The sequence below is a fragment of the Nannospalax galili genome, unplaced genomic scaffold, assembly GCF_000622305.1.
Source record: "Nannospalax galili isolate Female #2095 unplaced genomic scaffold, S.galili_v1.0 scaffold256, whole genome shotgun sequence".
Taxonomy (NCBI): Eukaryota; Metazoa; Chordata; class Mammalia; order Rodentia; family Spalacidae; genus Nannospalax; species Nannospalax galili.
The window spans coordinates 635406-660939 of record NW_008337804.1 but is presented as its reverse complement, the minus strand read 5'-3'; the positions used below and the strand labels follow the sequence as shown (position 1 = coordinate 660939).

Sequence of the window (25534 nt, the reverse complement as noted above, 5' to 3'; positions counted from 1 at the left end):
TGCAGGCAATGCATGCATACACATAAAATAAAATTTAAAATTTAAAATATATTTTTATTTACTTTATGGGTATGAGTGTATAGCCTACTTGTGTGTAAGTATACCCATGTTGTTCAATGCCTGTGTTGATCAGAAGAGGATGTTGGATTCCCCTGGAACTGGACCTTAAATGACTCTCAGGCACCATATGGGTGCTGGGAATTGAACACGGATCCTCTCCAAGAGGATCTCCAACCCTGAGAAATGATTTTTGTGAAAGTATTTTATATATAAAAATATGACCACACTGTCACCTGTACTAGAGAGTAGGAATTCAGCATTTGATAAGTCAAATATATAATTGTTCATTTAAACTTACACAGAATCAATAACATCAGTGCAGTAATAGGAATTATATGGTGTACTGATAGGAGATATTTCTGTACTATAATTTTCACTTGAGAGAATTCAGTCAGAAAAGGAAAAGCCATCAGATAAGAAATAGGAAAAAAGTTTGGACATGCTCAGAACATTGAATAAAAAGAGAATGCACTGGGTCTATAGCTCTAGTTATGACATTCTAGCAAGTGCAAATTGTCCACCCCTCACACCATAAACTGTATAAACAGAGGACCAGAAATGGAAGAAAATCTCACGATTTGGCTAGTGAATTTTCTAAGTAGAACAGGACATATATATGGCATGTGAAAATACTTCAAAAGATGATTAGACATAAAGGCCATAGTAGGAAGCTAGTGTTTACTTCCCTCTTGAACTTGTTTTCATACATGTCTGTTTTCCATAACTCACTAGAACTTGGGGAAAGGATGACTATAGAAAGGAGTCAGCTAAGTTTTTACAATTTCTCTCTCAGTGAAATGTAAATCTCATAAAGTTGTAGAGTAGGTGCATTTAACACAAAACCCAGTGAGCTGTGAAGTGTCCAAGAATGTCAAAATAAGAAGCATTCCATCCAAGAACTCTGGCCAAAGAACGTCCATTTTATTCTATCTCAAGATAGCCCTTTGGTATTTTTGTGACCCCTCACCTGCTATCTCAAAAGGAAAATAACTAGACTCCTGTTTCACAGACAGCACAGTTGCAAGGGACAGTCCAAAGACAACTAGAGCCCAAGAGAAGTAAAGGTATATGCTCCTTTTTCTCACCCAAATGTGCAGCTGGAGATATGTGTTCTTAGCTACATTTTAAGCTATATAGGATGAATTTTCTTACTTCTATACTTGAACATGACATCAAATCAATAGTATCTGTGAAAGATCTTGTCAAAACTCCCAAACTGAGATTTAAAAGGAATAAAGTGCAATTGAATTAAAATATATTTACATTTGTGCTGTGCTTATTTAAGAACATGCCATTGTTTGCTTATATGACCATTATCTGAGTTATGTTACTTATTAACATTTCTGTGAAGAAGACTCAGACAATAAAGGAAGAAAAAAATTAATTTTTTTTCCAAAGTAACACGAAAAAGCCTTAACCATGGGACTTTGTAGATTTTTGTCTCAATGGCAAGCTCATATTATCCTCCAGCTTGTATTTAAAGCTCACAAAGCAATTTACTGAAGTGTGTTCTACTTTGTACAATATATAGGAATGGGTGTAGATTGTGATTGTGGAGATTTCACATTGTAGATTAACAGCTGACCTATTCTTATAAAGACATATCTGTCTTACAAACATTAGATTCTATTATGACAGATGGTTTTAAGAGAAATGATGTGAGATTTTCAAACATAATCATCTTGGATATTTTTAGAGCATTATACTTATCTATGGCAATGTCCAAATTGCAAGGCATTTAAAGGAAAACTCTATCACCTTTCAATGTAGGTGGACGAAGGCGGGGCCAGGCAGGGATACTTTCATTCTCACAATACTCATATTTAACATTCTTCTTCATGGTGATATGTAAGTACCTACCATTCTGTTCCTCAAATGGGACTATAGGACTCCTTTGTTTTCTGTGCCTTTAAAACATAAATATAGCATATTTTTCATGCTTCAAGATTTATGGTCAAAGTGTATAACCCTAATTACTGATTTTTAAATCCCTTCTCCTGAGACAAACAGCATGTAAACATGTGAAGAAGGAAACAGAATGCTAACTTGCTAACTCTTTGAAATGTGTCATCATTAAAAGAATTAATAGGAAAACCCCTATTTGTGACACTATAGAAAGTATGTAGTATTTGGTCATTTATCAAGTATTGATGCATATATAACTTTTGTATTTTTATTTTTGAAAAAAAATCCTTGTTACTTTCATTAGAATCTGAGCATATTTCAACTTATGTGACATGTATAGTGTAATTTCCTTTCTCTCTACTGTGATCTGTTCCCTGTTGTCTTCCCAAAATGCCTCAGCCCTAAACTGGAACCTTACAGTATAAAGATTTAGGCAGACTTTGAGGCCTCATAAGAAATAAAGTACACAAGGTTAATTTTCTCACTCTTTTTCAAACTTTTTATTGGCTAACTCAATCAATGATTCTCATTCTGATATACAGATTCAAACACTCATAATTTCTTATTATTTCCTACCATAGTTTATTCAATACTGAGAAATAAAGTCACTATTTCCAAGCAGAACAGAACTACCTTGAGTCAAATAGAATAACCTAGATTCCTTCAACTTTTCAGGGTTAGATCATTATATTATTCTAAATGACATGAGTTGAAATAAAAATGTATTTTCAATAGTGCATTTTTAAAGCACAATTTGGAAACAGATTTAACACAGTGGTGAATTTATATAAATGGCTTTATGAAGACATGCATAATTAATCTATTTTGTAGTATGACATTCATATCTACTTAGGGAAAATATGAATAAATAAAAATAAACCCCAATTAAAACTATTAATCATCATATCTAATTTGTCATTAATTTTCTTTTGATCAAAACATCTAACTCAGGGCTGGAGAGATGGCTCAGCGGTTAAGAACACTGACTGTTCTTGCAGAAGACCCAGGTTTGAATCTCAGAACCCACATGGCAGCTCACAATTGTCTGTAACTCCGTTTCAGGGGATCTGACAGCCTCTTCTGTCCTCCACAGGCATGCATGACACAGGTGCACTTATGTACATGCAGGCAATACATGCATACACATAAAATAAGAATAATAAATAAAATATTAAAAAAAAACAAACATCAAACTCAAACTTTGATTTCAACTATTATTTTGATGATTCTCTTTAGCTCTTTCATTCTTATTAATGGTAGATGATTTATCCAAATAAGAATGTAACTCTATATTGCATAGATTTCCAGGCATAGAAAAGATTCTGTGTATGATCCTTAGACTGTAAGAAAGAAAAACTTACTTTCTAAATTTAAAAAAAAATTCAATTCTAAATTCAATTATTCTTAAAGAGACTAAGGCCATGGCCATAGCTTTCCCATCCCAGTGCATGGAAAGAAAAAATAAAATTAAGTAAAATATGGAGCTCCCCAAACAGACACATTGAACACCGGCATGAGTTAATACACACATGATGGATTATTTAACTCACTTTGAACTCCATGGGAGCGTACTATTTTCCAGGTTTCTGATGTCACTTCTTTGACGTCCACTTGGTAGTGGTGAATAGGCACACCTCCATGGGAATCCGGTTTGTTGAAAGATATTTTAGCTGTGGTCTGTGACAATTCTAAAATCTTCACTCCATGGGGACTGGATGGCACATCTACAAAAAGCAAAATAAAAAATAACCCAAACAATGTGAATGGATATTAAGTCTTACATTGCTATGGGAATTAGAAATGAAGGAAAATTATTATGTATATCACTTAATCTGTTTCAATTAAAAACCTTACAGAAAGAGATAAATAATTCTTCAATTTGTAAGATAAGTGAGAGCCAGTTTTTATTAACACAGTAAATAACAGTAAAATATTCAACACATATATCACAAATCATTATTTTATTTAATTCTGAAATTTTTATGAAATGTTAAATATTTTATTGAAGGGAAAGAAAACAAGTTCATGTGTGTGTGCTTGCACATGTATGTTTGACAGAAGGGACAAATAGAGGTAGCACTATAGAAAGGGTATTTTATGTAAAAAATCAATAAAACAACTTCTTAAAAAAGAACTAGTAAACTATTATTCAGGAATGATCATACATATATTTTGGTAAAATATGTTTTCTTTTTGTTCCTACAACTTTATGATTACTGTGGGCCAGGGGGCATAGGTCTGTAATCTCAACTGATTGGGAGGCTGAAACAGGCAGATGACAACTTCAAGGCCATCCTGTGTTGTCTGAAATTTAGAGGCCAAACTGGGACACTAAGTAAGACTTTATTTCATATGAAAAATACAAAGTGGGCTGTAGTAGTGTTTACTTTACATGTAAAGACTTTGGCTTTAATCTCTAGTATGGCATAAAAGTAATAATTATATACATATATATGGATAATTTTTGGTAACTTAAGTTTAGAGAAAATTTTAGTATTTTGACAGAAGTATTACAGAACTCTACCAACTCAAACATTTTTTAATTAATTGAAATAAAACTTTAGTAGAGATAATCATTTTGTTTTGCTTAATATATTTATTCATTTTATTTTATGTGTATTCCTGTATTGCCTGCATGTCTGTACGTACACCTGTGTTGTGCAATGCCCTTGGAGTACAGAAGAGGGAGACAGATCCACTGGAACTGGAGTTACTTCTGGTTGTTACTCACCATAGGGGTGTTGAAATTGAAACCTGGATCTTCTTCAAGAACAGCCAACACTTTTAACTGCTGAGCCATCTCTCCAGCCCCAAGATACTATTTTCAATCTATTATTTATTTATTTATTTATTTATTTATTTATTTATTATTTATTATTTAATGTTATTTTCATTTGTTTGTTTCTTTTTTGAGTCAGTGTCTGTCTGTAGCCCCAGCTGGCCTGGAACTTGCTCTCTAGATCAAGCTGGGCTCAGCCTCACAAAGGTCTGCTGCTACTGTCTCCCAGATGCTAGATCTAAAGGTATGCACTAGCTTGCTCAGCTTAATGCCTCCCCACCCTTTTTAAAGGCAGTTAGAAAATTATTTTAAATTTATAATTATACAGACTCATAATTACATTCTTTAAAACTCAAAATATAGTCTAAGAAATTTTTATTTTAATTTATAATCTACAAAAAAATATTTAGGATAATTATTTTTAAGTCTGAACAAATCAGAGAAGAAAATCAAAAAGAAAAATTATCTGCAAAGAACTTATGAAAATGGTTTTAATGAAACTTCAAAATATATAACATTAAATTTTAAGGCAACTGCACTCTCAATCTCTTTTTTATATGCTTTATGAAATAATATTTGGAAAAGGAAGCAAATATAGACATTTTCATAAAATGAATATATACATATGTGCATATGTATAATGTGTATATACAAATTACTATCATTGTATCAATTAAGCATTCATTAAAAAGCCTCGTTTGGTTTTTTAATGTTCCCCTGCTTTTTACAGTTAAAACCAGTACTGTATATCACTTAAAAATATGCTTTATAAATGGTACTGAGCAAGAGCCAGGGTGACATGTTTATGGTTTTTTTGGTGTGAATTCTGTGATGAAATATAGCAATGTAGATTTAAACTTTAATTACCAAGTATAAATTACTTAGAGATGCTTGGAGATACACTGTGTCCTAACTGTAAGTTTAAAATATAAATGTGTAGAAAACTGATGCAGCTAAAGTTCGTACTGCTATTAAAATCTTATTGAGAAATGTAAATCTCAAGCTATTTAAATAATGTATTCTGCATTCATACATAAATACTCTCTCAGTTTTATGTTTTTTTTTTAAATATTTGCATTGATCTGTAGGTCATTTTATCTGTAGTTTACATTACAAAATTCATCTGGATTCGATATTAAAATTTCTTCTGTAAGTTTTAATCAAAATAGTAGCAAAAATAACAAAGATACTTCATACTAAGACTGACAATCCTCCAGTCCACTGTATCTGTTCATATGATCTAAGTTGGACATCACCACAATAGTGTTTTAATTTTGAAGACCTGTCCCAAGTAAAGATAGCATATTCTGAGTTCAAGGGGAGAACTAGCCTCCTGGGATCTTACATTTGATGTAACAAGTACACAATCCTTTGTTTTTACTTTGTCTGTAATAGATATACACTATTCACCAAGAAGTGTACCCCGAGAGAGTGCACCTAGGGAAACAAAGCCTTCCCTTTGGGGGGGAGAATTTTTATTTTATATGTATAAGAGATTTGCCTGCATGTATGTAAGTGCACGTGTGCATGCAATGCCACTGGAGGCTAGAAGAGGCTCTAGGATTCCCTTAAGCTAGAGTGATGGATGGTTGTTCATTACCATGTAGGTGCTGTGAAATGAAATCAGATTATTTTTACCTCATATATTCTCTGCAGATATATTCATTCACTACCAATATATCATTGGAAATTATTTGTTTCATATCTAAGTCTCTATATGATTAATAGTCATAGACACACATGCACCTTCTTTAATTTGGGTTGTCATTTGTGTTTCATAAGCTCATAAAATATAACACACCAAACCTTTTATACAATAAGAAGGAACAACTTATGAAAGTGAAATAATAAAGGAAGATGTTTATTATCTACTGTCATCTATCTATCATCTATCATCCATCTATCTTTGTGATTTTATGGAATAAAGACACTATCTATTTATCATCTATGTGTTTTATGGTAGAAAGACACTTAGAGAAATAAGACAATAACATTTGTCCACTTCTTGTGATACAAATCAGTCTCTAGTAGTTCCAAAATTAATGCATCGTGTTGCATTATTAATAAAAGTTTTCCACTTTTTCCTTCTGTGCATTAGAGAGAATGTGAATATGTTTTAAAGCAAACCCATAATTTGATCTTTTTTTACTTCTCTATTCACATTGCCAAACACTGGAATGATCATAGATGATATTTCTCAACTCTTGAACTAAATGTCTCAATTTTAAGTAGTTCACACTCTTTCATAACACAATGCTTTTGTTTTGACTATCACCTTGACTTAGTTTTTCCATTTTACTGGTCCTTTTCTTCTTATTTATGCCACCCTAGTTCAAGGAGGTCACCTGTTTGAAGCTCTTCCCAAGAACTCCAATCAGAAGTCTATTTCCTGTTGCCCAGTGTTTGATCTTAATTCTACTCTAACCCTTATCCATTGAACACTAATTTATGTGGAGTGACTGGGTGCTTTTCTTACTCAACATTCCATTCTTATGATCCAATAGAGTTATTCTAGGAGAAACTCGCCTTTTTTTGGCAACAATTGGTTAAGAATAAGTAAAACACAGATTCTTATAAACATTGTCAAATTATCAGAATTTGTGTTTCTGATAGCAGTGTGTGAATGAAAAATTAAGACACTTTTCTAAGTAGGTCCTGAATATGATTAAGTTTGCTTCATATCTTCAGGTTGTGGAATATAAGAAAGAAAGAAAGAAAGAAAGAAAGAAAGAAAGAAAGAAAGAAAGTAAACTCATACCTTTCTATTTTACTTAGAGAAATCTAGGTTAATAATCAACCTACTAAAGTTTGTTTTCAAATAAATGAATTTTAGCCAGTTTTTAGAATAGGATGCTATTTTGTCACAAGGACCAGTGAAATGGCTAATATTCTGTATCTACAGAATTCAGTGCATTTGACACAGTATAACCTGAATCAGTTCTCTATTCCTCAAATTGACTAAGAGAGGTTTTTCTATGACTTGGATGAAAATAGAGGTGACAACTTTGATATTTGTGAATTAAATCAATCTTGGAAAGAAAACTCAAATATTGATTTGATATGGTCTCAATACATTAAAAAGATGACTAAAAAATGACAACTTGAACTTTAAAAGTGGTAAGCATGGGCCCCGAACTGAGGTTAAAAAAAAATCAGCTCTGAAATAACAGTATCAGAGGCTTCCCTTCATAGCAGTGGAAAAGGCATGTGCAGCACACTAGCAGAAAGAAAGAGAAAGGCAAACTTAAATCATTATTTAAAGGAAATGAAATGTACAAAATACGCAGGGTGGTTTCATACTATGAGGCAGTAACCTATGACATTAAAATCCATAAATTGTAGCTAAAATACATTGATATATTATCATCAAAACAACAGAAAAGTGTCAATGTGAACTACAGTAACAGCTGTCTCCTACTTTGAGCACGCTTGTGCTTTGTGCTTCCTGGTTGCCTCTTTCAGATAACAACCAAGTATCATATTCTCATTACTGATGAGGTTGACTTTGATTACTCTACTAAAGAGGTTTATGATAGATTTGACAACTCCAAAGTTACAGTATTTCTTAGGTAATGAATCATTAATACATTAAAATCATTTATACTTCATTATTTTCATTTTTCTTAAATCATTGATTCATGCTGGGTGAATTGTGCCACATTAGTTAATGAAATTGATTTCTTTGTGAATGCTTTTGATATATGAACATTGTAAAAGTTTCTACCTTTATAATATCTTTTACTTTATGGCACCTCAGTTTTTGCCAGTGTCCTCTTTTAGCACTTCTCAGTTATGGAATCAAGTATTTTTACAAGGTGCTTTTGTTACTTTTAGCGAGGAATGATTATTAGAAGCCTAGATCGGCCTTGCAGTGCTGTGGCAGATCCTAACTTTCTTCAGTGGGTAGAAGAAGATGAGGAATTTTGGTTTGAAATGACATTCCCAGAACAAAGACGCTTCTTGAAAAGTGGCTGAGCACACACATACACATAAATGCACACATATGTGCACACACATGTATACACACGTACACTCACATGTATATATAGATGCAAACATGAAAAAATAATTAAATATAATAAAAGACATACATTTCCCTCTGAATATATAGCACTATTTTCACAATAAATTTTATCTACCAACTTGTGGTCTTTGCCAAATAACTCAGTCAGTGGCAGGGAAAATTGTTATATGTGAAAGGTCCTTGAACATTTATATTAATCAAATAGCCTAATGGTATATTAAACTATGATCTATGTATACATATTGCAATACTTATTAGAATTCAGATTACCTATTTATTGTTTGAATTTCATGAGAAAAATATATTCTAAATATTACATAATGAATTGGGTGTAATCATATGCTTCTCAGGGATAGAGAAATGGCTTAGCAGTTAAGAGCAGTGGCTGCTCTTTGAGAGACTCAGGTGCTGTCCCCAGCACCCACATGATGTCTAACAACCATCTGTAACTCCAGTTCCAGGGGATACAGTGCCCTTTCCCAACCTCTATGGGCACTGCATGACAGGGGTACACTTACATTTGTGCAGAAAATACACTCATACATATAAAATAATTATAATAAATAAAAGGGCAAGTAAATAAATAAACATATGCTTCTCCAAAGAAGTTCAGAGCCATATTAAATTTTTAAACATATATTAAAATTGTGGCTGATTTTTATTTATTATTTTTTCTGTTTATTGGTGTATTGCTTACATGTATGTTCAGCATATAATTACATTAAATGCTGGGCAAAAAGTGGACTTCACTCTGTAATAAAATTTTTCTGTCATCACTCTAAAATCTATCTTATATGATACATTTTAATTTTGTTTTGGTCAGTATGGAATACTGTAAGTGTATTTGATTTAAACCTTAGAAGCAGAGGCATCAATTCTATTTTTAATTAAAAATATTAAAGCATTGTGAGCTAATAAGTATTTTCTCTAATCTCAACAGAATTGTTTATTCAAAAATATTTTATTTATTATTTTTATTCTGTATATATGAGTGTATTTTCTGTATGTATATAAATGCACATCTGTTGTGCAATGCCCATGGAGGTCAGATGAAGGCTTCAGATTGCCGGGAAATAGAGTTACTGATGGTTGTTACTGGCCAAATGGTTGTTAGTGACCATGTTTTTGCTGGGAACCTAACCCAGGTTCTCTCCAAGAACAGCCACTTCTCTTAACCTCATAGCCATCTCTCCAACCCCAGGATGTTTTTTAAATATATTTAAACAAGATAACTTTTTTTTTCACATTTCCCCTAGTATTAGACACTATTATAGCATATGAAAATGAGTTCTGGCCCTTTATGGAATTTTCCCCAATAGTTTAGAAGTCAATCGCTTTTTATATATAATAGTGTATTGATATGAATATATTACACATTTACATATTAATTCTACATGCATTTTTAAAATGAAATATGCCTCTTTACTAAAGTATGCAATTAACACAAATTATGTATGTTTTTCATCTGTCCAAATGTTAGTTCTATTTCTTATATATAATTTGATATAACTTAGCACATTTTATTTTTACAGATGTTATTTTTTCACATATTAAGTTTAATGCATTGATCTAAACGTGAACAGTACATGTCCCAAGATTTTCATTAAAACTAATCTTCCGTCGGGCGTGGTGGCACATGCCTTTAATCCCAACACTCTTGAAGCAGAGGCAGGCCTATCTCTGTGAGTCTGAGGCCAGCCTGGTCTACATAGTGAGTTCCAGGACAGCTGGGGCTATGGGGAAACCCTGTCTCAAAAGGACAAAAACAAAACAAAACAAAACAAAAATCCATCAGTGACTTCATTTCTTCAGGAAAGTGTTGTTTTACGTGCTTCCTTCCTTCATCTCGTGCTCCCTTTTTCTCTCATCTCTAGTATGCCATCCCCAAAGCGTCCACTCAATTCCTCACACAAAGGTCTTTCTCACTTTGCTTTCTTCTCCGTGATGTGAAACACAAAGTAGCCTTTCTAACTACTGCAATTATTTGAGTATTCCAAAGTTTGTTGAATTAAACATTATTCCATAACTTAGTGTGCTGGTGCATGCCTGTGTTCCCAGCACTCGTGATGTGAAAGCAGGAGCATGAGGAGTGTATGATCTTCCTGGAGTACTAGAAATTTCCAAGCCAAGGTGGGTTACAAGACACCCTATCTTAAGTAGAAAAAAAAAAAAAACCCCAAATAACCACAAAAATCCCTACTGATCATATTCAAATGATGACATTGTTTTTGAGAATATATTTAGGCAGCAATTTAAATGACCATCTTTCATAAATTAGATCGTTACACTCTATGATTGCTATTTATTCTTTAATGTCTAGAATTTTAAGTAGATTAATCATAGTTTATTAATTCTCACTGTTTTTGTTTTTAAAATATGTTGGCAAAGTTTTTTCCTTTAATCAAATATAATTTGACTCTAAAAACTACATTTCCTCCTTTCATAAAGTTGTCACATACATATACATGAGTGTAAATTAAAATATAAAAATAAGCCTAAGTATCAAACAAAGTGTTCACTTTGTAAAATGCTTCTGTTTCATGTTTCTAAACCTTGGTTCAGTCTTTCAAATAATATCTAGTACAAAGATTTATGAAATTGTTAAGTATTTTACTTGAAAACATCAATTAGATGATATAATTTTATCAACATAAAATTACATTGTATATAAAATTGCATTATGAGATGTCAGATATTATGGTCCTATATTTACCTGCTAAAGCAAGAATATATTCTTGAAATCTTGTTCCAATGCGGTTAGTAGCTGTGCAGTTATATCGTCCAAAGTCATTGTCAGATGTAGGGGCAATCTAAGAGAGTCATAGTAACAAAAATTACAATGCTAAATATGAAAGAAAATTTGAAAGGCTATAGTGTGACTACCACATGCACATATGTCCAATTATCTAGTACATGGCTCCTTACATAAACATGTTCTTTAGCTAACAAACATTAATATGTAATGTAAATCCTTTTAAGATGGAATACACAAACTCAGAGATCTAGGTGAGGTAAAGTGTATCTATTCATTAATTAGATCAATGCTATCATTTTGATGCAGTCATTCAAATGCAAAATTATTTACTTTCCAATAAACAAAGCAGAGAAAAAGGTGCAGTTTGATTAAATACAGGTTATGAGTCTGCTATGGTGGTGAATACCTTTAATTCCAGCACTATGAAGACAGAAGGAAGCAGATCCCTGTGAGATGAAGGCTATACATCTACATAGAAAGCTCTAGGCCATTTGAGGCTACAGGGAAACCCTGTCTCATAAAACCAAAATAATAATACTTATAATCAATGCAAAAGTGAGGCAACTAATAACAAGTAATATTAAAGTTGTTTTGCTTTCTTTTTTTTTTTTTTTTACTTGACATGGAATTTGCTACATTACTCAAGCTAGCCTTCACTCTTGCTGATGATTCTTGTGCCTCAGCCTTCCAAGTGCTGGGATTCAGAAACAAACCACCATGCCTGGCTTTGGTTTTTTATATTCGGTTTCAGACCTGGTTGATTTAAACTTGAAGAAAGGTATTTTTCAAGAAAATAATGCTTTGTGGGCTAGAAAGATGACTTGACATTTAAGAAAACTGGCTGCTCTTGGAGAAAAATTGGCTTCAGTTCCCAGCATTTTCATGGTGGATAACAACCATTCATTAACTCCAGTTTCAAGGGATGACCCCTTCTTCTTGGCACCACAGGTATTGCACACATATACAGGCAAAACACTCATATACATATAAATGGGAAGACTATGGAGGGTCATGGAAGGGTAGGGGTTTTAAATTTGATTAAGTTCTGTTATGAGAAATGCACAAAAACTCAATATAATATATATTCAAAAAATCAAAAATAAAAATAAATGAGAAGAAAATAGTGTTTTGTCAAAATGTTGCAAGATTTTCATCTGTAATAGCAAGCAGTATCTTGATTCCACTCCTGTTCAGTTCCTATTATTCTTTTTCAGTTTGGAGGGAAAATAGCTGACCCCTGTCTTTACACATTTAAAATCAATAATTAAGTTAACCTTCATGGAGTCTACTGGTGTATTGTAGGACCAACCCTGTAATTCTAATGTGCAGAAATTCTGAAGTGTCAATCCATAAAAGAGATTTTATTATGGTAATAGATATAATTTTCAATTCCACTGACTATTTTAAGAGAGAATATGCTTACAACAAGGGTTGCCATTAATTTCAACCCTTTCCCAAAAAAGAGAAAAAATGATTTTGTGGTAATGTGAGTCTATTAACTAAGAGAGCAATTTTGAGGTCCATTGAAGATGATAATTCTGAACAAGTAGAGTATAAAAGCTGTGTCATTCATTTGCTAGTCAGCTGTCTGTCTAGGAAAAATCATAGGCTTAGTACTTAGAAGATTTAACTCTTTGCAATAGCCCAAAATGATTACTAAATTCATTTTTATTGCATGCAGCTTTTCATAAACCAGGTTAATTTATTCCAAAACAATTAATGAATGAAAAAGATCTGATAGAAACCCCTTTCTTTTTCTACATGCATATGAGAATCATTTTTGTAGATTAGAAAAAATTCTAGAATCAATACACAAAGAAAAACAAGTCACAACAAAAAATTATTTCTTCAGTGCAGTTCCTTAAGATTAATCATTTAGACACAGCTATGTACATTGGATCCACTTTACAAAGGCTCAATTCATAGTCTCTCACACTTCAGGGACTCCAGCAGCCAACAGACAAATTCTTTAGAAATCTATGGCAAATAGCTCCATTATTATGTTATGGGGAGTAAATACAGAAGACACTAGCAGACTGAATTAAATGGAAAAAGAGGAAGAAAGTAAGGAACAAAAAAAATTTAAATGTAAGTAAACAAGAAAGCAAAGATGAAAGACAGCAAGCCAATTGGAACCCTGAATTTTGCATTTGTAGAAAGGAATATGGGTTGGCCTCAAAAGGACACTGAGTATGATCTTTGGTTTGACTGTCAACTCTTCTGGAGACTGATGTAGCACGCCTAATTGATGTGCATCAGAGAATGAATTCTGAGACTCGGAAAGATTGAACCTGAACATGGACAACACCATCTTAATGACTGGGGACAAGGATGGAATAAAAGGTAAGGAGGAGAAAGCCAGCCTGGTTCCTTCATTCTCCTTTGTTTTCTCTTTCTTATATGACATAAAAATAATCCTCCATCTCAGAGTCCTGCCATCATAAGGCTCTGCAGACCCAAATGCATGGTGCCAAGCTGCCTTCAGCTGGGCCCTCTGAAATGCTGAATCAAAATAAATATTACCTGTGTTAAGTTCTCCCTTTTTGGAATTCAGTGCTTAATGGTAGAAAAGCAAATAATATACCAAAGCCAAGAAATAGTGGAAATTTTTGTAAAATGTAAGTTGAAAGACCCCAAGGAATACTTTCAAATTTCAAATATATTATTTAATTATTTTAATACATAAATCATCACTGATATTTATCCAAGAAGTATTAAGAACACATACTAATAAAATATTTTGTATTTCAGTATCTATTTTTCAATTAATTTTATTTGTGATGTTTGGCTTTGATATAATACAAAACATGAAGCCAAAGCAAATCTCTATATTCTTGAACATGAGAATAGAAAGTGTGACTACAATGGTAAGTTCAGCCTGTTTATCCTAAGATTGTATATATACAAAACTAAAACCAAGTAAATGAACATTTGTGTCTTTCTATAACCATGATATCATGAATGAAATACCATGCATCATTCTTTTGAAAGAAAACAATGGACCCGTAATCATCATTTCAATTATCTTAATGGAATTTTCTATTTTTAATTTTTATTCATGTATTGAAAATCAATTTTGGTCATTGTATATTTTTTTTTTCAATTTTCTTTCTAGCATGTGTTAAACTTTTTTGTCGTTGTTCTTTGGGAATGGGTTTTCCTACAGCCCCAGCTAGCCTAGAACTATGTAGATCAGGCTAGTCTCAGTCTTAAGAGATCTTCCTGCCTCTGCTTCTAGAGATTTGGGGTTAAAGATGTGTGCCACTGCACCAAGTTAAACAATGGTTCTATTTCTGTCTATAGAAATATCTATAAACATTAGTTTCATTTTGTAAATATTGTGATTGTGTGTATGGATTCGAAGTCACAGCTTTAATGAACAGCAGAATATTTAGCTATATGTGGAGCATAAATTTTCATTTTGCAATGTGGATAAATGCAATAAAAGCAGAATTTGAAATATCATGTGATTAAAACAAACTACTTATTTCATTTTTAGGTATGTGAATGGGTGTGTGTCTGTGTGTGGGTATGTGCATTTGTGAGTGCAGGTGACTGTGGAGTACAAAAGACCAGATCTGTAATTACAGGTAGTAATGAGCCTCTGGGCTTGGATTCTAAGAACAGAACACAGGTTCTCTGCAAGAGCAGTAAGCACTCTTAACCCCTGCTAGCTCTTCAGCCCCACCATGTAATATTTTTATATAAATATTTAGACATTACATTACAATAACCAGCATAGAAACATTAAGTACCTAAAATAGCAAAAATACTAAGAGTAAGGATGGCAACATTTATACAGTGTTTTGTCATTGAGAATGAAATTAAATCAACCTGTTATACCAAACATTTAGACATGCCGTCATAAAATATGGCAAATTGGGTACTGATTTAATCAAGGTGAAACCATTGAGAAACTAATACTTCAGAAAGGATCATTTGCTTTTCTTCTTAAAAAAAATAGTCATAAATATGCTTCTTAGAAGTACTGTCCTTAACATACCATGACTGGAAAAGAGCCTTCATCACCAGAGACTGTACAGTTGCCTGCAATGGTATCCTGGATGAACAAACTTTTTAAAGACACTCTCTTCTCTTTCAACTAGTCGACACTCCCTTATGCCTGTTAGTGGACTCCTTGAATTTCTACCCCAGTCTTCATATTCATTTGTCCTTCTTTCCCTGAATATCCAAAAAACCACTTTATACTGTGCATGTGTAGAAGGAAGAGAACGTGAGGGCACAGTAAGAAAATGTGCATCAACACATTAATATTGATATCATGTCCAGAAACCAAACCTCTTGCCATGGTAAGCTTTAAATTCAATGTTCCAGAAATATAAAGTTCAATTTCTATGGTATGTCTGATATATTTTAATAGGGCAGGAAGGAGATGAGAATAATACACTATCAAAACCAAATTAGAAACAAAACTCATAATTATCTAAAGTCAAGATGTGACATGGATGATCCTCAGACCCTGTGATGAGGAGCTATGGACCAGCCTCCTTCCTACACTCTGCCAATAAGCCTCTCTCCTTCCCTCTTCCAGCCAATCAGTTGACCATAGCTTCTTGCAGAGGAAAGGCTAGGATATAAAAGCTTGAAATCCATGAGGCTGGTCTATCTCCATTTTGTGAGGCTGTCTGGGCCACAGGACTTATGTTTGGGTATGGATTTTCAAACACAGCCTTGAATAGGGGTGGGGGTGCCCACTCATTTATAAGTAAACCTCATCCCAAACTCAGCAAGTCCAATAAATTCATTAAGATTCTTCAATCCCGGGTTTAGAGAATTCTCTCAGGTTGTTGCAAGGACCATGGGAAGAGGGGATTGGATGCCACATGCACCTCCCAGCAGTGAATTTGACTTACAGCTGGCATAGCCAGCGGGATACAGTGAAACTGAGAATGAGTTTTGGAAGAGCATTGATGATGTCCCTAATATGGGGATAGAAACCAACAACTGAAGTAGAGTTGGGTGAGGGGACAGTGTGGGCTGAGGAAATGTTAATGTGGTGGGCCATTCCCATAGGCTTGGTGGGGGTGGCAAGAGTGACATGGTTAATGCAGTGGACAGTGAGATATGTAACTAGGGTGAGACCACCTAAGCAGTTGAAGTCAATGGGAGAAATCCTGGGGTGGCAGCCATCTTGTAGATGGTATGGGGTGGCATGCCTGCTTGACCAGTGGGGGCCACCACATGAGTATGGAGATGCCTTGAAAATAGCAGAAGGTCTGGAACAGATTCTGCAAGCTCTGTGAGTAGCACACCAGGGATAGAAATGTCAAAAAGCAGCTGCAGAAGCCTCTTGGCCTCTGCTATTGATAATAAGAAATCTGTCCCAGGCAGAGGCCTTAGACAGAAGGGAAACTGAAGGTGTTAGAGAGGAATTAGAATGGGAGAGGGATATGAGGCTGACCTCTTTGCTACTGGCCTCTTGACCTTGCCAGTAAATTAGATAAGAGAGAAAAGGAGATGAAGGTGTTGGCATGCTTTTTTTTTTTTTTTCCACATCTAGGAAGTCAAAAGGGAAAAAACTCCCAGATCAGAATGATAATAAAAGGCCCATCCTGGGATCCCCAAACCTGGAAATCCTGGGAAGAGTCGGGTAGTGAGGAAGAAAGAAGTGACCTAGAAATAGTGGGAAACGCTTCTCGGTTCTGATCTTTAATACAAAGAGAGGGAAAATCCATGGTCTAACATGCCAATGGAAGTCTTAACAATGGTCCAATGCAGGAGACCATGATAATCAGAGACTACTCAGCACCAGAACTAATAGAACTGGGAAAGACATTTAAACAAGCTGTGAAGGAACCTTTGGCCATGTGGCTGGTGAGGCTATGGGACATGGGGGCAGAGGGGATCATTTTAAGTTCTACATAAGCAGAGAATTTAAGCAACATAACCACTCATCTCTCTTTGAGACAAAGACTTCACAATTTAAGGAAACAGGAGGGAAACCGGTCCATGATGGTATGGCTCATACAAGACATTCACTGTATGTGGGTATCTCCAGCTGATATTTCCATGAATGCTAGATACTGGAAAACCATTGAGGAAGGACAGGCTCTGTTGAGGGAACTGGGTATGAGGAAGCTGTATTTGATGCCCGATTCACTGGCCCAGAGAGGATTGTGTTTACAGGAGACTTAAGAAAGAAACTGATTCAGCAAGACCCACAAGACTGGTATAGAGCTTTAGTGACAGTGCTAAGTCCCATGGTCAGGTGTGACCTGTAGGAGGCTGGTGAGGTTCTGGAAGATTTAAATGATATAGAACAACATGTAAACAGGGATCAAAAGGTGCTAAAGCTAGTAGACACAATGAAAAAAGGCCATAAATCAGCAAAGGGCCCCTCCGTGTCTCCCAAGCACAGATGTGGATGGATCTGTGCAGGGCAGGAGTTGCTAGGGACAAGATAGATGGGCAGCCAAATGCTGTAATGGTGAGCCTGTGGGAGGCTTTAAGACCAGACCAGCAATTCACCACAGAAGTAAGAAAAACGGGACCAGGAGGTGTGGATAATTCCAACCGAGCCCCCTGCTTCAGAGGAAGGCAGTCTCATTGGATTGGATGCCCCACCACCACCACTGCCTTGATGGGGTGGCCAAGGTTGCCCAGGTGAGGACTAGGTGACTGGAGGCCACATGCTGAGTTGAGGATTTATGGGTACCCCACTAATATACAAACACATGGGCTCTAGTGGATACTTGGGCAGAGGGTGCATTAATTCACAGCAATCCCCAAAAACATCAGGGCTAGTGGGTAGCAGTGGATGGGTATGGGGATAAAATCACATGAGTAAAGCGGACTAGACTCATTCTGGGAGTGGGCAATTTCCTTCCCCCTCCAGGAGTACAAGTTGTGTAGCTTTCCATTTCGGAGAACATTTTAGGGAAGGATGTCCTGCTGGGTCACACCCTACATACTACTGCGAGACAGTTTTGGCTTAGGGTGCAAACAGTAAAGGCAATTACTCGGGGGTGGGCAATATGGGAGCCAGTCAAATTGCCCACCCCATGGAAGGTGGTGAATATCAAATAGCACTGGGTGCCTGGGGGTCAAGATGAAATTACCAAAACCATCAAGGAATTAGAGCAGGTAGAGGTTTTCTTCCCATCCCAGAGCCCTTTCAATAGCCCTGTTTGGCCTATCACGAAACCAGATGGCTCCTGGAGAATGACTGTAGATTACCAGGAGTTAAATAAGGTGGTACCTCCCATTCATGCAGTGGTGTCCAACATTGCACTACTAACTGATCAGCTGGTGCAGGAAATGGGGTCCTTCCATGCTGCAGTGGATCTTGCTAATGCATTCTTCAGTATTCCCCTAGCTCCTGAATCCCAAGATTAATTTGCATTCAAGTGCAATGGATGACAATAGACTTTAAGAGCACTTTCCCAAGGTTACCTCCACAGCCCCACGTTTTGTCATGGGATGGTGGCCAGGGACCTGGCCCTCTTACCCTGCCCTCCTTCTGTAAGGAGGTTCCACTACATAGATGACATAATGCGAAAGTCTGAGTGCCTTACAGATTTGGAATCTCATTTGGGAAACATGCAAGTGCACCTGAAGGAGTAAAGATGGGAAATCAACCCACAGAAGGTACAAGGGCCCGGTAAAGCGGTAAAATTCTTAGGAGTTTTATGGTCAGGTAGAACTCACATGATACCCACTGCGGCAGATGAGAAAATCTTACAACAATGCGTTCCAATATATGCTAAGTAGTTGCAGGTATTTTGGGGACTTCTAGGGTATTGGCGAATTTTTATGCCTCACCTTGCTCAGGTTACCCATCCCCTGTGTAATCTAATATAAAGAGGTGCTATATGGGGTCAGGATGTAAAGGCCCAAGAGGCTTTTGAGCAGGCCAAGGTACTGGTTGGGCAAGCTAAACAGCTGTCTGCCCCTAGACCTCGGTGTCCCTTCCTCTTGGAAGTCATCAGGAGCCCTGAGGGTTATGGGTGGGGTTTGTGGCCACAACAAACTGAATAGAGGGTCCCAATTAGTTTATTTTCCCAATCAAGGAAAGGGCCAGAGTCCCAAAACACAACTCGAAAACAGCAACTGATGGCTGTGTACAAAGCATTGCAACAGGTGGAATCCAATACTGGCCCTACCCTCATTACTGTAAAAACCACATATTCAAATAAAAGGATGAGCAGAGGCCCCGTTATCCAAGCCCCTGTCAGGGGTTGCCCCAAACCAAATGCTGCAAAGATGGCATGCATATTTGCAACAGCAAGGGGTGGTATCAGCCAGCCCGTCATCAATGCCATGCAAGCAGTACTCGGACCAGTGTCGTTTCAAGTCACAGAGTCTCTCCCTCCAGCTCTTATATTTGACCCTCCAGCAAGACCTGACCGAGTGCTAGGAGGGGTTCCTCCAATTTCATCTGATGTCTGGTATACTGATGGCACTAGCAGGGGTGCCAGACAAGAATAGGTAGCAGTGGCAATACATATGAACACTGACACTATATGGTTAGAGAGGGAAGAAGGAGAAAGCAGTCAATGGGCTGAATTGAGAGCTGTGTGAATAGTAATAGTAAGGGAGCCTTACCCAGCTAAAATTTGTACTGAGACTTGGGCTGTGTTCGAAGTTTTAACTTATGGATGGCTCAGTGGGAGAAAGAAAACTGGCAGGTGATGGGATGCCACTACGGAGACAACAAATGTGGAATGACATATAATAAAATAAAGGAGGAGCTAGTGACCCTGGTAGTTTACCATGTGGCTGCCCACTGCCTGGTGAGTCTCTCCGGGAATGAGGAAGCTGATGCCTTCACCAAGGTGAGGGCTGTCTGCCCTCAGGTTCCCCTAGAAGCAGCTCACTGGATTCATATCAAGTCAGGGCACAGAAGAGCCAACACGGTATTTAGAATAGCCAAAACAGCTGGCATTCCTGTAAAATATGCTGACATCCAACAGGCTCTCCAGGCCTGTGAGACATGTTCCCGGTTTTAGCCCATGAGGATGGATGCCATCATGGCACATGTACACAAGGCAACTTCTCCTGTGAGAGACTGGCAAGTAGATTATGTAGGGCCCCTGCCAGTCAGCGAGAGTTGTAAATATGCTCTCGTTTGTGTGAACACTTACACAGGCCTTACACAGGCCTTTCCTTGCAAGAGAGTGATGGGCAAGGCTACTATCAAGGGGTTTACTGATCTCAGTGTCATGTTTGGGTGCCAAAGGCAAATTGATAGGGACAGAGGCACTCATTTCACAGGTACACATATGCAAGCTTGGGCTAAGGATAATAAGGTTCAATGGTATTTCCACCTTCCATACAATCCTACAGGAAGGGTTAATTGAAAGAAAAAAACGGGTTGCTAAGGAGCAGTTGAAAACCTTAAGTCCAGAAGGAGTGCACCAGGGGTGGAAAAAGGCCCTTCCAGAACCCATAAGATTGTTAAATGAAAATCCCAGTAACAGGGGTTGGTTGTCTCCCTATGAGCAGTTGGCCAAAGGGACCTCAGAGTTCCCCAAAACTATAAAGGCAATTGTCAAGAATGTTGGTTGTACACCTGAAGTGGATGGTGTACAGATGCTATTGATGAAGACGCTGCATGATGTGAGCATGGGAGAGAGAGAATTCAAGCTTGGACTAAGCTGGAAACTCCCTGGCACTGGATGGGTGGCTTTCCTAGTGCCAGAAGGTGCTCTGCAGACGGCTGGGGGAGAATTGTCGCCCATTATCCTGTTCAATGAAGAACACTATGTGCTGCACTATCAATATGAGAAGTAAGATGTTCCTGCTGGTGCAAAGTGGCTTGATTAGTGTATGTACAACCAGCTAATTATCAACTGGACCTAATGCCCATCCCTAGGGTTGGAACACACATCTGGTATTGTAGACCAGGCCACCTCCTTGTGGAAGGAGAGGTTATAGGCCTCACTGGAGAAGAGAGTGCAGTTGTATTGTTAGATGGATGTGATGGGCCTACTAAAGTACCATCCAAGCATTTGTATTTATGCCCATGTCCTATTATAGCAGTTACTGTTTACATGTTCTTTCTCTTTGCAGTTTATGTTTTTATAGTAGATGGAATGCTACTAAATTGAGCCATCAGCCCATAATAAACAGAGGATGCAGAGATTTGAAGAGTCCAGTGCCCTATTACAATGGGAGGAAAGGTCGCCTCACCCTTTCTGAGGCTCAGGGTATTCATGGAAGAGGCAGGTGGAAAGTTTTGTAAGGGCCGGAGGAAGGGATGGAGTGTGACATGGATGTTCCTTTGACCCTGTGATGACAAGCCATGGACTGCCCTCTTCTCATGCTCTTCAAAGAATCTCCCCTTCCCTCTTCCAGCCAATCACTTGACCAATAGCCTCTTGTAAGGGAGGAGGTAAGAGTACAAAAGCTGGGAAAACTATGAGTCTGGTCTCTCACCATTTTGTAAGTCTTTCCAGAGCAACAGGAGTTATATCTGGGTGTGGAATTTCAAACATAGCTGTGAATGGAGGGCCCTGCTTGTTTTTAAGTAAACCTCACTGCAAGATCAGCTATCAAGTCCAATAAACTCGGTAAGATTCTTCAAACCGGGTTTTGGAGAATTTTTTTTTCAGGCTGTTGCAAGGACCATGGGAGGAAGTGATTGGATGCCACGTGCAGTGAATTTGACTTACACCATTATAAGAAGCATGTGGTAGCCTTATAAGAAGCATGTGGGAGTTTTTCATTTGAATATGACTTAAAGCAGATTCACAAGTTTACCAATGAAGTCATAAAAAGGAAGGCAGGATAAGCATTGTTATGGAACTGTATAAATCTTAGAAATTCATACATACACTATCCGTAATTATTAAGGAAAAGAAAGCATCATCCTCCAAAATTATTTAAAAGCCAGTCATGTGCCTACATAAAACCTACATATGGAATTTAGATCATAGAGTTAAAATGAACAAAGCACACTTCATTTACTTAGAAACTATGCTAAAATTGTAAAAATTTAGCCAACACATAACACATAGCATTTATATATCAGTCACAGCAGAACAAACGTATCAACAAGAATCAATGAAAGCATCTACAGGGAAGTTAAGCATTTTGACTTTTAATAACTGGTAAATTATAATTTTCCCCCTCATATTTTTCCCAACATATTTGCTTTACTTTCCAAAAATAAATTCATGAGACTTAATCATTGTTTTACATTTACATGATAGATGAACACAGAACATTTATAAGAAATATGCCATTTACTAAACACACAATCTTTTAAAATATTTATAAGACATATTCAAAAATGTGTACATGTATTTATATAAATTATATTTAAGCCCATTCTACCATAAGGGCTAACTGCTAAGATAATGTACATATTGAGGTATACATAAAGACTCACCTCCAATATCATCTTCCTTCCTGTACTGTAAGTCTTTAAATTAGTGGTGTTTTTAGCTGGCAAAACCAGTTTCTCTTTTCTCCAATGGATTGATGCTGGTGGATTTGATTTCACATCACAACTTATATTGATTGGATTTCCTTCCCAAGAGTAATAAATCGTCTGATTTGAAACGAACTTAGGAGCATCTGTAAGATAATATTATTAGAAAATAGACAGACATTATAATATAAGTCCTTTAATTAATATAAATGTTACCAATTTGTATTTGGCTATAAAAGGAACTCACATTTCTAGTTTTATGCTTTCATTCTTTTTTTTTTTTTTTTTTTTTTTTTTTTTTTAGACAGGGTCTCCCTGTAGCCCCAGCTGGCCTGGAACTCACCATGTAGGTCAGGCTGACCTTGAACTCACAGAGATCTGCCTGCCTGTGCCTCCCAAGTGCTGGGATTAAAGGCACACACCACCATTTTATGTGATATTAAGACTCATGAACATCCACATTTTTGTCTTTAATCACAAATTTAAAATTGCAAATATGAGAAAGATCTGAATTATTAAAACAAATAATATTCAGATTTAAATTTAATCATAACAATCTAACAAAAAATAATTGATTAGAATTAATGAATATATATATTGGAAATATTTCTGGAAAAATCCACATTATGGAGTGAGTGCTTAGAACACAATTTAGTAAAAGTGAGACTTGCTACTATTGTGACCTAATTTTTTCCTAGTCACAAAAATCTTTCTATAAATATTGTGAAGGAGGTACGAAATCTTATTTGAAATGACAGCATACACATTGTTCAAGCTTTCTTTCATCCCTACAGTAATTTTGACAACATCTTAATGCTAATTTCTGTTAAAAAATACTCTTTCAGAGTTAATATGTGCGACTGCATAATTTCTGTGTCTTGCTATTTCACTTAATCTAAGGATCCATTATATTCTCTTATGTATTTACTAGACTAAATTCATTCATCTGTTAACAAAACAGATTTTTTTCCCGATTTCCTGGTCCCTCAGGTAAAGTTCTATCCATGGACCTGAGAGCACAGAAGGTTCTTCTATATACTGATTTCACTCCCGTTTGAACTATATTCAGCAGCTGAACTGATGACCAGATGGATTTCCAGCTTTAAGGTATTTCTCTCCAGTTTAATGTTGCAACTCCTTTCTGTTATCTATAAAGCCTGCTTTAATTTACCTTCTTACTCCAAAATGGAGAAGGGCTCCCTTTACTTCGTGTCTTCTGGATCAAACATCCTGTTTTATGAGAACCTGATTATAGCTATTCTCATTGAGGTGATTTTGTATTTTCTTGAGGTTTTTTTTTTGTATTGTTTCCTAATTATTACTAATGTTGAGCATGTTTTCTTTAGAAATATCAGTTTGGTTTCATGGTGTATTTCAAACTCAGTTTGAGTATTTTTATCCCTTTATTTTGTTTGTTCTTATACATAGAGGATATCAATCATTCCTCCCTGTAGCGCCAGCTGTCCTGGAACTAAGTAGACCAGGCTGGCCTTGAACTCACAGAGATCTGCCTGCCTCTGCCTCCCAAGTGCTGGGACTACAGGTGTGCCACCTCACCCGGCTAATTTTCTTTTTTAATATTTTATTTATTTATTTTTTTACATGTATGTGTGTATTGCCTGCATGTAGGTAAGTGCACCCATGTCATGCAATGCCCACAGAGGACAGAAGAGGCTACCTGATCCCCTAGAACTGGAATTCCAGAGAGTTGTCAGCAACCAAGTGGATACTGGGATTTGAACCCGGGTCTTCTGCAAGAACAACCAGTGTTCTTAATGGCTGAGCTATCTTTCCAGCTTCCTTCCTCTAATTTTCAAAGATTTTCTTCTGATCATAATTTTGATCTTCATTCTTTTCATTGCTTCTGTTGTTGTACAGAAACTTTTTTAGTTACTTGTAATCTCATTTTTCTCATTGTGTCTTGCTTTTTTTGTTTTCATCTGGAATTTTATCCGAAGAATCAGTGTTTGATCTGCTTTTGATCTGCTTTTCATAATTTTATATTTTCAAGTATTGCATCTATTTATTGAATTAGTTTGGAATTTTTTTATTTAAATGTATTCTTCGACAGTTTCATGTATGTCCAGACCACCCTAGCCCTCCTCTTCTCCAGCTCCCTGTCCCCTCGTCTACTCCCTTCTTTCCTACAGAACTCTTTCTCATATTCATGTCTATTTGTTGTATTTTCAGATCCACTGTATTCATCAGCACCATCTACATAAACAAAGGGATGAAGTTATGTGTTGAAACCTGGAGCTCATCCACCATAGACAGTGAATTCCATCTTTCTCAGAATCTATCAGCAGCCAGTAGTTATAGAGTAAGAAGTAGAGTCCCTTGTGTACCTCTTGCTCTAGTGGCTTATATTTGACTGCCCCCATCTCATGCCAGTCCAACGCAGACAACCACCATTGTTGTGTACATGACTGCAGAGGCTGATCTGCAGGTAAATATCCAGTTTCCTAAGGACATTTAATGAAAATATTGTCCTTTCCATAGTGCATGTTCTCAGCACTTTTATCAAAATTGGATTTCTGTAAATGTGTAGGTGGGTATGTAAGCTCTCTACTCTGTTTTACACACACACAGACACACACACACACACACACACACACA

General features: G+C 36.3%; 1 protein-coding gene across 2 annotated transcripts in view; it reads right to left on the bottom strand.

Annotated features, from left to right (window-relative positions):
* Positions 1-25534, bottom strand: part of Ncam2 (neural cell adhesion molecule 2) — a 571884-nt gene that overhangs the window by 108054 nt on the left and 438296 nt on the right. For both annotated transcript variants that reach the window (XM_008832733.2, XM_008832734.1), the window contains exons 10-12: positions 22877-23064; positions 11482-11578; positions 3516-3689 (exon numbers count right to left, since the gene is read on the bottom strand). In XM_008832733.2, the coding sequence (XP_008830955.1) occupies positions 3516-3689; positions 11482-11578; positions 22877-23064 (459 nt within the window). The remainder of the gene's footprint in view (positions 1-3515; positions 3690-11481; positions 11579-22876; positions 23065-25534) is intronic.